The 14794-nt window shown below is 38.1% G+C and overlaps 1 protein-coding gene across 12 annotated transcripts in view; it reads right to left on the minus strand.

Annotated features, from left to right (window-relative positions):
* The window catches only part of GTF2I (general transcription factor IIi), a 114313-nt gene that overhangs the window by 35053 nt on the left and 64466 nt on the right, over window positions 1-14794 (minus strand). For 6 of the 12 annotated variants that reach the window (XM_038539055.1, XM_038539058.1, XM_038539057.1 and 3 more), the window contains 4 exons: window positions 14702-14764; window positions 7238-7348; window positions 5741-5806; window positions 2130-2313 (listed from right to left, as the gene is read on the minus strand). In XM_038539055.1, coding sequence (XP_038394983.1) covers window positions 2130-2313; window positions 5741-5806; window positions 7238-7348; window positions 14702-14764 — 424 coding nt within the window. The remainder of the gene's footprint in view (window positions 1-2129; window positions 2314-5740; window positions 5807-7237; window positions 7349-14701; window positions 14765-14794) is intronic. The other 6 variants (XM_038539064.1, XM_038539063.1, XM_038539060.1 and 3 more) reach the window with 1 other exon arrangement.

Raw genomic sequence — 14794 nt, forward strand, 5'->3', positions numbered from 1 at the left:
ATGATAGATAGCACAAGTTTTCTTAAAACAATAAACGTATTAATTTATCAATGCATGGGGGAAGGCGGATGCTGACTGATGATCCTTGGGTAGTGTCAGGGTTTTAGAACAAGCCCATTTGGTTGACAATTCAATTTCATGAGCCTACTAGATCTTGAAACTATAATTTGTTTGCAATGACTTCTCTCTGTGGAGGACAACTCACTTATTACCTTGAGATACCTCTTGGGTCTTTTTCATGCTTAGTTAAATCTTAAAAGCTGTCATCCCTTTACTGAATACCAGTATAGACACAAGCATGCTTGGTTGTAATCTTTGATCAAAACAGTTGTTAAATTTCCATTTTTTTCAGCAGCACCAGAGTGTTCCCAAAGTAATGAAGTTGAATACTTCTGCAAATGATAATACTATTATTCTACCACTTTTTAAAAAACATTTATTTGAGAGCGAACATGGGGGCAGGGGTAAGAGGGAGGGAAAGAGAGAATCTTAAGCAGACTCTGTGCAGAGCCCGAGGCGGGGCTTGATCTCAGGTCCCTGGGATGACAACCTGAGCCAAAACTTAAAAGAGTCAGATATTTATCCAATTGAGCCACCCAGGTGCCCCATTCCACTACTTTACTGCCTTTTTTTTTTTTTTTTAAGATTTATTTATTTATTTATGATGGACATAGAGAGAGAGAGAGGGAGGCAGAGACACAGGAGGAGGGAGAAGCAGGCTCCATGCCAGGAGCCCGACGTGGGACTCGATCCCGGGACTCCAGGATCGCGCCCTGGACCAAAGGCAGGCGCTAAACCGCTGAGCCACCCAGGGATCCCCTACTTTACTGTTTATAGTTCAAAATATGTCAGAAAAAAGTTCAAAAATCAGTTATAATAATATGCACACAGAATCAAAAGATTCATTCCTAATCACAAGACTTCAAATGAAAGCATGTCTTTCAGCAGAAGCACACTCATGGCAACACCCTTGGGCCTGAGTATTGCTTGGTCTAGACCCATAATGGTTTATCTCTCTCATGGCTATAACTGGTTGAGGAATAAGCACTTGACAGAATTCTAACTGGAGAAGAGGAAGGCCACCTTCCAAGAGAAACACAGGTAGCTGTGGGCTCTCCTCCATAAGCTGCCTGACTGGGAGGCCAGGAATTTCTGCATCCGGCACATAATTGGTCTAAGGAAACTAGCAGCCCAAAGAAGGAAGAATCTGGAGAATAAAAGCAGAGCCTTCCATACCAGTTTTAATCATCTTACCCCTGACCTCCTTCTCAGGTGAGATAAGCCTATTCCTGTATGAAGGTGACTAACAAGGATTTTTGTCCCTCACTGCTGTATTCCTAACCACTACCCTATCCTTTCCATGGCAGAACGTCTCTATTTATGGGAGCCTTGGTGGGGGGGAGGGGCACTCAGTCAGTTAAGGGTCCATCTCTTGGTTTTGGCTGAGGTCGTGATCTCAGGGTCACGAGATTGAGCCCCACATCGGGCTCCATGCTCATCATGGAGTCTGTTTGAGATTTTCTCTCTCTCTCTCTCAAATAAATAAATAAATCTTAAAACAAAATAAAACAAAACAAAACAAAACCTCAGCCCTAAAAACAGGACACATTAATGACAAGTACTATATTACTTTTTTAAAAAAATATTATGCTGATATATGGGCAGCCCGGGTGGCTCAGCAGTTTAGCACCTGCCTTCAGCCCAGGTCGTGATCCCAGAGACCCAGGATAGAGTCCCATGTCGGGCTCCCTGAATGGAGCCTATTTCTCTCTCTGCCTATGTTTCTGCCTCTCTGTGTCTCTATGAATAAATAAAATCTTAAAATATATACATATATATTATGCTGATACATTGATACTTTATTCCTTTCTTTAGCAGACTTAGCAGAAAATTGGAGAAAAGAATGACAGCTATAAGTCAACCACATGAGCAGATATTCATGTTCCAGAAGCCAACTCTGGGCATGACAAAGAAAACCCTGTCCACAGACACATTAAAACATGGTAAATAAAACAATGTATAACTCAAATTTAATTAAAACAGAGCCCTAGAGGTTAACAAACATTTGACAACAGTATAAAAAGATGCACTAAATAAGAACAAAGACAAAAGTCCAAAGAGTGTCTTACTTCTTAATCACAAAACGAATCCTTTCCTTTGCCAGTAATATCCTCTCAAGGCGAGGAATTCCATACGTAGATGGTCTTCTAAAAGGAATTCCTTCTGGAAGTCCTTCTACATAAAGATCTTCAACGTGTGACTGGAAAAGAGGGTATGGGATCGTCACAGGACCTTTGGCTTTTATAGCTTGAGCTTTAAGGATAAGAAGAGAAAGGAAAAATCATTAATTTACAAGGAATAACCACAACCACAGTTTGTTTTTTTTTTTTTTTTTTTTTTTTTTAATTTTTTTTATTATTTATTTATTTATGATAGTCACAGAGAGAGAGAGAGGCAGAGACACAGGCAGAGGGAGAAGCAGGCTCCATGCACTGGGAGCCCGACGTGGGAATCGATCCCGGGTCTCCAGGATCGCGCCCTGGGCCAAAGGCAGGCGCCAAACCGCTGCGCCACCCAGGGATCCCACCACAACCACAGTTTGTACAATAGAGTAATTGAATATGTACTGCTCTGTAACTTTCACTACTTCATCTTTGCTTTTTTGTTTTCTAAACTATAACTAAATCACAAGAATACTACAAAGAAACTAAAAAAAAAGAACACCAACGATGCCAGTAGTCTAACCAAATCTGCAATCAAACAGTGTATTATTTTGGGGTAACATAGATGCAAGCCAGATGTTCTATTGAAATTTAAAGAATGTGCAATCCAGAATAACACACTGGTTCGCATCAGCTAATACATGCAGTACGTACAGAAAGACAAGTGATATTTTTCAATGACAAACATCAGTATAGAAAGGATTTTTTTTTAGATAAAGTAATTAAAGTAAAAGATTTTTTTTCTGAACTGTAAAGATTCTGCTAAGATATGCTTGTCCAAAGGTAAAATAATGCAGCAGCTGCGAAAGGTCAAAAACATGGAGAATCAAATATAATGAGAAGACCTTAGTGATTTTATCAAACAAACTAGAAAGGGTCAGATTCTCCAAACAACAGGTTATAGCTGAATATCATATGTAATGTTTGTGATAATGGAACTGAGATTAAGACAATTCTTTCCCCTCACCTAACTCCTGATTTTGCATGGTTTGTTTTCAAAGTAAGCTTTATGCCCAACAAGGGGACTAAACTCATGACCCTGGGTGTATCAAGAGCGGCATGCTCTACAGACTGAGCCAGCCAGGCACCCAACTCCCCATTTTGAAATGTAGAGCTGAAATGACAAGGTGTCTGGGACACTGCAGTTTTGTTTGTTTGTTTTTTATGATTTTATTTATTTATTCATAAGAGACACAGAGAGGGAGGCAGAGAGAGAAGCAGACTCCTTGCAGGGAGTGGGACTGGATCCTTGGACCCGGGATCATGCCCTGAGCTGAAGGCAGACACTCAACTGCTGAGCCACCCAGGCATCCCAGGATATTGTAATTTTAAAGTAAGTTTGCATCAAAAAGAGATGGGACAGGAGAGAGAGGACAAGAAGGAAACTCTCATAATGTTAAAGGTTGTTGAATTTGGGTGATGGATACTTAGAGGGTCTCTGTATCACTTACTTTTAGTTTTGTTTGGAAAATTTAATAAAAAGGTTTTAAAAAGCATGAGTTAAGCTCATCTACAACAGAGACACATTTATAGATTGTATTAAAAATTTCATTTAAATATTTTGATACTGAGTCAATCAATGCCAAGTATTTTAGGACTGCAGAGCAGACACATATCACTCCTCTCAAAGGCTTTTACTTCACTCGATGAGCATAGCAGTTACGGAAAAAGCTTTCTAGGGGGTGTACAGCAAGAACAGCCAATGAGCTACTGACCTGGCCAAAAAGGCCCCCCCCTTGCTGCCTCCTCCTTGTTCCACAGGAATCCCACCTCATCAAAACAGCCATCCTTTTTCACTAGTATTCTATGTAGAAGTCTGTTTGCTAAATGTTAATACCTGTACTGAAGTTTCAAGTGGACCGCAGTTCGCATTACTGCTGAGTTACATTTAACATCCTTTGTTGATGTACTGCATCTGAAAATCCTATTCACATAACAAAGAAAGCATCTTCCCCTAAGGCTATCACTATTGTTTCAATTTGTAAAATGTGAATAATGTTCTTATAATCTCATCATGCTAGGAAAACATTATTTTCTTACATGCAAAATAATGAAGTAAATCACCAAGCAAAAACAGAATTTCTCTTTATGAGAAGCACTGAGATTTCTAAAACTGTCTAAGAGTAATTATTTTTACTGCAAACAGTACTACAGTAAGTATATAATAACAAATGTGTAAACAAAAAGCACTTGCTAATTACATACAACCTATTACAGGAAGTAATTTACAGACACTATGCTATCTTATCAAATCTTCGTAACACATCCTCAGCTCTGCTGATCCTTTCCCAAGAAAGGCTCAGAGAGGAATGAAGAGAAATGGCCGAGCATTCTGTCCCCAGGGCCTGTAACCTTACCAGCATGGGACACTGCTTAATGTAGAACAGGTTCTGGGAGTTTCTGCTTTGAAGTGGACCAATTAAAATCACAGGCAAACTGCTCTGGCTACTGGAGAGGGAAGGCTACTAAGAGAATCTTAAGGAAATAACTGAAAGCATTAGGGGAAAGTTAAATGAATTTGTTACTGAATTTGCTCTCATTCTGAATCTCCACAGACGGGGTGGCTGTCATATTTGAAGTTTATCAAAGTAAATAATACCCGTGTAGTTTATCATTCAAGAGCGTAACCCAGAGAAACTCAGTGATACAGGAGAACACGCTAAATATAGGATTTTCAAGTGAAAATTCAGTGAATCAGCCCATTTTATAGACTGTCAGTCTAGTACAAAGTAAAGAATCCTCCAAATAAAAACACAGTTCAATGATGGTTGCTATTTTTAGGTGAGCATTTAATATATACCAACTGGTGGTAACACGGTGCTTGTTTCCTTGATCACTATCTAAAGACAAATGTAGGATAGAATAATGAAAGGAAAGGAGAAGAGAATTTGAGATCTAACTTAACCAATTATGTATCAATCATCAAAAACTGGGACACTAGATGAATACCAGACTTAACATAGCAGATGAAGTAAGACTATTACTAAAGAATCTCAACTTCAATTCAACCTCCAAGATCTGGGACTTTTGCAACAAATATGTAAATAAACTCCCAAAGGCTCATGTTGAAGTGTTAAGAGAAATGCTTCCTGGTAATCACAGAAAGAAAACTTTCCCAAACCATCAAAGTAATCTAGGAGATAGGGTTTCTAATATTTGGACAGATACTCCCCATGACCTTCTAAGGGAACCATATACAAGCAAGGCACACTTCACTGAGAGAAGTGGACTTTCTTACATTGGATGATATATAACCTCATTGTTAAAAGGCTTATCAACAAACTATTATAAGAATTTCTTAGTTTAGGGGTGCCTGGGTGGCTCAGTCAGTTAAGTGTCTGCCTTTGGCTCAGGTCATGATCCCAGGGTCCTGGGATGGAGCCCCTCATAGGGCTCCCTGCTCAGTGGGGAGTCTGCTTCTCCCTCTCCGTCCTGCCTGCCAATTCCCCCTGCTTGTGCTCTGTCAAATAAATAAAATCTTAAAATAAAATAAAAAGAATACCTGAGTTTAGACTCACCATATTTTCTTTCAAACAACTCTTCCACTTGTTTCCGTAGATCAGTAATTCGAGCATTCCATTTCTCTGAAAAATTGAGATTTCAAGTTACATCTAAATAATAAATCCCCGTTTGGACACACTATTATATTACAATGATCCAACATCTAATAACTTATTTTCTACATAATATATCCTATTTTTTTATATTAAGTAATCTCTATGTACAACATGGGACTTGAACTCATGATCCCAACCAAGACCAACAGTCTTCCACTTACTGAGTCAGCTAGTGCACCCATCCTAATTTTTAATAATGCAACTCCATCTATATAATTTTACTGCTTTCTGAAGAACTATTCTCTTTTTTGTGCTTCTTAGGATTGGTCCAGTGAGAGGTTATAAGAGATGTTTTTGAAAGTTTATTTTCAAGGGGCACCCAGCTGGCTCAGTCAAAAGAATGTGCAACTCTTGATCTTGGGGCCATTGAGTTCAAGCCCCACATGAGGTGCAGAGATTACTTAAATAAATAAAAAAACCTTCAAGAAAAACAAAGTTTATTTTCAAAATAAACCGAGTACCTCTTTTTAGCCTGATAATTTCTAAAAAGGTCAAAAAAGACCAGTCCAATTAAACAGTATTAAGTGGAGGCAAAAAAGAGGAGGTGTCTAAGGTCATTCTGAAAACTTTCTAAAGCATGCCTATGTTCTGTCGAAATAAGTATTTAAACACAGTTGCACCCTTCAAGAGAGTGCTAAGGAATATAAATAGCTGCAAACTTACTACTATCCATATAAAAATCAATTTATATCCAACATTTATGACTATGACAAATTAAAATACTTAAAAAGCTACTTAAAAAGTACACAAGTGGGGATCCCTGGGTGGCTCCGCGATTTAGCGCCTGCCTTCGGCCCCAGGGCGTGGTCCTGGAGTCCCGGGATTGGGTCCTGAGTTGGGCTCCTTGCATGGAGCCTGCTTCTCCCTCTGCCTGTGTCTCTGCCTCTCTCTCTGTGTCTCTCATGAATAAATAGAATCTTAAAAAAAAAAAAAGTACACAAGTGAAATGTTCTAACTATTCAAAATATGGATTGCAAATATAATTTGCTCCACTGATATTTAGTCCCTTAAAAAAGATACATCATCCGCTGGGGCTTGTTTAGATTAGCTGCTGGCAGTTACACAGTACAAGAAAAATCAATGCGTAAAATAGATTTTAAATAAGCAAATGAGGTTTTAAAGTGAAGAAAAACGACTTAATTACTAAGTCGTCAAAACCCTGACTCAAAGTCTATTAACTGTACTTAACATCAGAAGATGCTGTGCCTCATGCTCGGCCCCAAACCTTGCTTCAGCAGTGTCTGTAAGCTTGCTTCCAACTGTGCTAATCTAAGGTAGTAATGTATTTTTAAAGCAGCTCATTCCCTCCACGCTCACCAGAATGGCTCAAAGTTCTACAAGAAATCACTGGAAGGACAGAGAGGAAAGGCGCCTGCCCACGTCTGATCTTGAACGTACCGAAGTTGAACTCCCTCACTTTCCGCTTCCCAGCATTGGCAGGCTCCGAGACCGCTGGCTGGGGCGGCTCGCTGCTCTTTGGTCTCTTGGTAGGTGGAGAATAATCATCATCTTGAAAAAGAAAATGGTCATCACTGGAGGAACAGTATGACATAGTCCCAGCTACCGCTGTTCAATCCTCAATATTCAAAGACAGAGGTGGGAGTCTTCACCCCCGTGGGCAGAGGCAGTCAGCACCTCCCTGCGGGCATCTGTGCCTAGTCCCTCCCAGTAACCCCTTCAGCTTTCCTGCTCTGGGAGGCAGTGCTCAGGTAGACAGTCCTCATCTCTCTACCTTACTTCATCATCTTGACTTTGCTTAACTGGAACCACATCCTCATAGATTTCCCTTCTCCCCTAACTCCTCTCAATTCTTGAGATTACAATCTCTTTAGAGTCTTTTCAAGAAAAAGGTTTTAATGGAGACAGGTAACTACAGTTCTACAAATATGTAAGAAAAGGGGGAGGAAACATAGCTTGAAGAGAAAACTATTTCAGCTCATACAAGATCCAAGCATGCACAAACAAGGGAGGGTGGGTAACTGTATGTCGAACACTTTTAACAAACACAGAACTTACAGAATTAATGAAATAATGCTACATTATTTGTGAAACAGATAACGCTGAGTCAACACAAAACCTAGTAGAAGTGGGCAAGCAGATATTTAAGTACAGAATGTAGACGACTTAAGACATTGGTAGCCCGAGTTCATGATACTGTCTTAGTGGATATGTCTGCAGTGTGACTCTGCTAGGAAACTGCATCTAATGCTAGAATTAAGGACATCTGGATAAAATAAGAAAAGCTACCAATGCCATCTTTTGCTAGAACCCTGAAAATGTCATGTGGTACAATACTGATTTCTGCTCAAACATCATCCATACATTACTAAAACTACCACTTTACAAAATCTCTACTTGAAATTCAATCTGGGAATGGGGAAGAAATAATCACTGTATTAAAGACAATCTCAAAAAGATGCCATTCAAGTACTACAGGTCACTCTTCTAAATAATTTTCACTTTCCTCTCACAACTCAAGAAATCGGCTTAGCAAGTGTTCTGTGACTTAACCATGACACACCACTCAGCAGTGCAGCTGAGATCAGACTCTGAGTGTGACTCTTACCAGCACACTAACATGGTACTCTCAAAGAGAGAACAAGAAATTCCAATTCAGCAAATACACAACATTGCCTAGAACAACCATACATAACTTCTATGTATTTTGTACGTTAATCAAGGGAAAATCTGACCGAAGCTTAAAAGACGTGTATGTCATTCCTCTCCCGGCATCATAGAACACAATCAGACACTGTAATCCTGGTTCTTCCTCAAACACCAAGAGATACTCTAGTAACCTGAAATCATTTGGTGATTATTCCAACCAATAGGAGAAAAAGTCACCAATGTCACCAATACCAGATTAAGTCACATCAGGACCCATTTATGAGCTGGAAAAGACCAAAATGCCACATTTAGGGGATAGTGGGAAATGTTATCATATAAACAACTTAAAATACTCTTTTATGTATTGACAGCCACTGTAGAAACACTTCTTCAAATCCAGAAAAAAAGAAATCTATTGTAGAAGATTTTAAAATTACAAACTAGTAAAATAAAACTCGATCATGTCATCTGGGCTTATTAAAATACTACAAGGATTAGTGGTCAAATGACTATAAAAATGGTCAAAAGACTATAAAGATTATCGAGTAATTATATTCAATCTGAAAAGACACATTTGGGAAAACATAAGAAGTGTCATTAATATGTTTGCCCTTCGATTCTGAAAATGTACTAGAAAAAAAAAAAACAAAAACCAACCCCATTTTTTTCAACTTCCAGATTTTTAGAAGCAGACGAGTATTTTCATGCTAGTTTGCATAAAGTAAAATGAAAGACACTCGGTTCACCTATGAATAGGGTCAAACCTCTTTGTTTTATCTTAAGTAATCTCTACCCTCAACGTGGGGCTCGAACTCATGACTCTGAGATCAAGAGTGGCATGTTCTGCTGGCTCAGCCAGTCAGGTGCCCCCATGTCAAAGCATTTTAAACTCTTGATGTTAACGTTTCTTTACAAACATTAAGCAATGACATTAAAAGCAAAAATACTTTCTCTGTAGGGTAAATGTAGCCTACTTCTATAGGTCATCATTTAAACTGATTGTTAACTGAATTACATACAATGAAAACTAAAAGTATAAAATTAAGACGACAAGAGAGCTGGAGGGTGGTAATGAAGAATCCCAGCAATCTATTATATTAATCTCCACTATATGCTCTTTGAAACTGAGGCCCAGGGGCAAGGGCAAAACAGCTTTTCTTTAGTGTCAAGACCTCTTTGATCAGTCCAGCTTTATTTTACAACATAAGGGATTTAATAGGATACACCAATTTTATAAAAGTAACCTCATTAACTATAAACAGAAATAAAGAACAAAGACAAATCTAGGAGAGTGTTTTCAAATAAGACAAGCAATTGAACAGACCATAATATATTAAAGAGTGGTATCCCATTTCTCTCCAGCGACAAGTATGTTTAATCTATAAATGTGAACAAATACAAAGAGATAAATTTAATTACTTGTGGTAAAAAAAAAAATTACACCACACATTCTAGTAAAAGACTAAGCCATTTCATATATTTACTAATCAATCTTTGGACGTTTTAAATCCCATGAAACGTGGAATGAAATCAAAGTAACAGCTACGAGCCTGACCATATCTTCCATAGCCTTTTCCACTTTTTTCTGCAAAAAACTAATTTCTTTTGAGAAAGTACGAGCAAATGTTATTTTGACTTCAAAATCCTTTCCACAAAGGATAAAAATTACTTACTTCTCTGTAGCAAAAATATCAAATAAAGCCCTAAGCATTTGCCTCTTCTGGCAATCAAGTCCGGCAGACAGAACAGTCATTCTAATTATCGTGGCATTTCCACGTTAGAAACAACCCACTTCTGTGTTAAAAGATGCGTATTTCAGGAGGCTTCAAATTCAACCCCAAACTAAAAATGTTTACACCATCAATGTTGAAAGCTGGTAAGATAAATTTCAAAATATTTTAATGTGCAGAAGTTGTTATGCGGGAATAGAGAAGTATTACGCTGCCAGTACTAACACAAGCACCTACCACATCTTGAAAAAAAAAGGCAACTACTGTCCCTAACTCAAAATGTGTATTTAGAAAAGCCCATTCCCCTTTCTGCAACATATTTACAAATATACCTACAGGACAGCACAGACTTCAGAGCTTAAATTTATTATGGCATCCTTAACGCTGAATGCATTAATGAAATATGAAACAAATCTTCTGCTACTTTTATTTGCAACACAATCCAATGGTGATGCTTCCACCATACAATCTGACATCTATTTTTTAAAGATCAAACTAATAAACTAGATACCATATTCCTCTTGAAATTATGCAGAGTCATGAATTACCCTACGCATTTTAAAATTAATGGATGGCAGTTTTCATCCATGGATCTAGGTCCCAACTCCTTTAATACTCTAATTTTTACAGAAACAATAGGAAACTCATTATATAAAAAAAAATTTAAAAAAGGAAACTCATTATATGATTCTTAAGCAGCTATATAATTCTAAACACAAAAAATTTCAAATACTATAACGTACTTAACCATCCAGATCCTATGAACATGCTGATAATGTTTCCAAGATAAGCACAATAATTAAACAGTGACGAACAGCAAAGCCTACTGGCTCTATTTTCAGAACAGACTCACAATTCACCTACTTTTATCTCCAATGCCTCCATCCTGCTCTAAAACATCTGGCCTCTGGCCCTGGGTAGCCGAACACAACAGCTTCTAAGGCCGGTGTTCCTGCTCTGCTCCAGTCTACTCAGTCTTTCACAAAGCAGCCTTGTTTCCTCAAAGGGAAGAACAGAACTGTTGCTCCTCTTGATCAAATACCTCTAGTAGACTTGCCTATCCTGTTCCTTCCTAAATCCTAATCACCATGTGCAATCCCAGGCACATACGAGGTGCTGGTTATTTGCACAATGATTAAATGAATACTTGCATAGCGTAGTCCTTAATTATAAGCAGCAGCCAAATATTTATGAAAATCCTACTCATGAGTGTCACAAAAAAAGGATTCCAATGGAGGATGACAAGTCATCCAGCTATTGAAGCTCTAACACAGTGTTCTCCAGTAACAGTCCATGTGCCTGCTACATGTAGAACTGCACTGCTGTGTTGAAGTATTTGTGTATGTTTCCATGGACAGGGAGAAAGAAAATTAATATTTCAAACACAGCTTTACTTCAGAAAATGAAGGATTTGTTTCTAAATGAGTCTCCTTACAATCAACTTAAAGGAAAACCTTGAGTGAAGAAATGAACAGGAGGTTTTGCCACAGCACAACGGACATGTGTGAGAGGCTCAGGTTTGGGAACCAGTGCCCTAACAGAGAAGCGTGCATGATGGGAGCCTCTTCTGAAGCACAAAACACTCCTGTATTACCTTGCCCATGACAGCGAGAGCAAACGGTTCTAAATAAGATTCCCTTGGGATGCCTGGGTGGCTCTGCAGTTGAGTGTCTGCCTTTGGCTCAGGGCGTGATTCCCCGGGTCCGGGATGGAGTTCCACATTGGGATCCCTGTGAGGACCCTCCTTCTCTCTCTGCCTATGTCTCTGCCTCTCTCTCTGTCTCTCTCATGAATAAATAAATAAAATCTTAAATAAATAAGTAAGATTCCCTATGCATGTATTAAAGACCTATCAGCAATCCAATTTTACTTCCAAATGCAGGCATGATGTTTACTAAATTAAGGCAAGCCTCTTATTCCAAAGGCCATTTTCCAAACCTAAGTCACATACAAGGGGAATGTATACCAATGGCTCCAAGGACAAATGCATCACCACAGATGGAAGAGCACAACTCCGAGCACACCACCAGCAATGGTAAGGACTACGATCCTAGATAATGTGTCTTCAGTGATGCCAAATTAACCTCTTTGCAGCTCTATATGATTTCAAATGCAGAGATCAACAATAAAGTGCTGTGGAAAAGTCTAACAAACTTACTTGATGACAAGTTTTTTTGTTTTTCTTTTCTATAAACTATTTGGGAAATACAGAAAGATACAAAAATAAAAGTCATCCCAAGCAAGTAGGATTACCTTCATGTATCTTCTTTTAAGCCCAGCATTTTCTTAAACAAAACTGGTATCATTCTCTAGAGATAATTTTCCTTTTAAATGTACTTCATTCATGAAACACAGGGATTTTTCAACCTCAAAACTTCTTATAGTAGGAATCTTTTTATAAGTCACTGTCTTAAAACAAAACCAAACAAAAAACCATCCCTCTTGTTCAATGCTTGTATATTTTTTGTATTAGGAGGTTTTACCACATTTTCTTTTTCTATCAGTATCTTAACTAGTCATATAATGATTAAAAATCATCAATTTAAATTAAGGTTGATATTGACCATGTGTGTGAAAGTATATGCTGTGGAGGATGACAGCCTGAAAGGCAATTACTTTGCAAAAACCTGGCATTTCACTGGTCTTCTGACCATAAAGAAATTCTACTACTTGTGGATAAATTAGAATGGGTAAAGCAAACTTCTGGCACTGTCTCAAATTCAGAGAGACAGGATTTATCATTCCCCTTCAAAGAGTTAAAACTGAAAAGACTGACACTTCAGGCTCAAGATCCATTCATTTCATGATTATCTTTAAAGGTCTTGTGCTATAAATGTCAAGTAATTATTTTCCAACCAATTTTAAGTTTTTACCTGCTTTAAGTATTCCTAAATCTACTAGGTTACTAGTCCTACTTAAAAGTTTCATTCTAGGGGCACCTGGGTGGATCAATGGGGTCAAGTGTCCCTCTTGGTTCCAGCTCAGGTCATGATCTCAGGGTCAAGATCAGGCTCGCGCTGAGTAGAGAAGCCTGCTTAAGATTTTCTCTCTCTCCCTCTGCCCCTTCTCACCCTGTCATAAAAAAGTTTTATTCTAATAATTTTATTAATCGTCTATTTTTCCTATCTCTGCAGAAAGGACAAAGTTCTGAGTGTATATAATATTTACATACTTTTAAAAAGTTCTTCTCTCATAATTAATGAGGCTTCTAACTAAAAAGCAGTTAAATTCAAGTATATAATGCTGACTACAAACAATTCGAAATTGCTTTTAGGTTAGTGAAATTATATTAATGATTCAAGAAATGTGTGTGTGATACTGAGCTATTAAGACATGAAGTATGAAACAAATTCCCATGAGAATCATCAACATATTTCAGAAGCAATGAAGACAAACATTTTGAGTAGTATGAAACAGCAAAACATGATAAATAACCAAATAACAAAGGAGACAGGTTATAAAAAGAGAGAGAGAGATCAAATTAAAAAAGGTTAGGCTGCAGGAAAAAACAAAAAACAAAACAAACCTCAAAACCCTGAATCACTAAGATGTGTGGTTGAAGGGGGGAATTCTATGGAAATGTGATATATGTGTATTTTAAATGATCATTATAACGTATGCTGAAAATATCTATATATTTTTGCAAAACTAAATATATACATACATGTGTATTTATACACAATAAACTGGTATCTACCTGAGTTTAGGGATTTTAGAACAGAGCAGGATTGGTAAACAAAACTTTACATAGTACAATTTATTATAATGTTTCAACATTTTACTCTAAGAAAGTACTACTAGTGGAGGGGAAGGGAGGAGAGATGGGGGGGCATTTTAGAGGAGTAGCATAAGCCATTAATTGAAAAGGAAAAATATCAACATGCATCTAGGAATTATTAAACATGAGAAGTGATACTATTAATAATTTTCTATTAGCTTAATTTATTCATAATCCTGGGCTATCTGCATTCATGCAGTACCTTGGAAGACAAACTAGGTTTGAAGCCACTGTCACTAAAGATGTTACTTGAGCATCTATTCATCGCTACTGCTTCAATAATCATTTTTAAAGACAGATTCTGCATCAGCCTTTAATAGTGTTCTAGGGGCAAATGTGAAGAATGAGGAAAGAACTCTCCACACTTTCCCTTCCAATTCATGGAGGTACAAATTAGCTCTCTTCTGTTGCAACCCAAGCACAGGTTCTAAACTGTTTTTGTGAGCATCATGTTTGGTCATTGTTTTCATGTGTTTACTTTCGATTCCCAGTGACAGTGAAGGACAGCTCGGTCGACTTGTGGGCCGCTGCCTGTGCTCACACCCTGCCTGGTTGTCTAGAGGTCCCAAAGCACTGGCTGCGTTGCTGGGAAGCGGGCTGCCTTGGTCACACATACACATATATGCATCAGTTCTTCTCACAAGTTTCCGTTAAGAATGAATGGAATGTATACTCGGCAATGTGAATGTGACAAAGGGTTTTATGACCAGAAGTCCACTTTTGGAATCCAGGCTTCCGGGAACTAACCTTCGATAGTCACCTCAACTTCGGGGTCCTCACTTGTTTCTGAAGGGACATGCTGAGTAGAATCTTGAAAAAAATAAAATTCTAAAATGACAT

Source organism: Canis lupus, chromosome 6 (genome assembly GCF_011100685.1).
Source record: "Canis lupus familiaris isolate Mischka breed German Shepherd chromosome 6, alternate assembly UU_Cfam_GSD_1.0, whole genome shotgun sequence".
Lineage (NCBI taxonomy): Eukaryota > Metazoa > Chordata > Mammalia > Carnivora > Canidae > Canis > Canis lupus.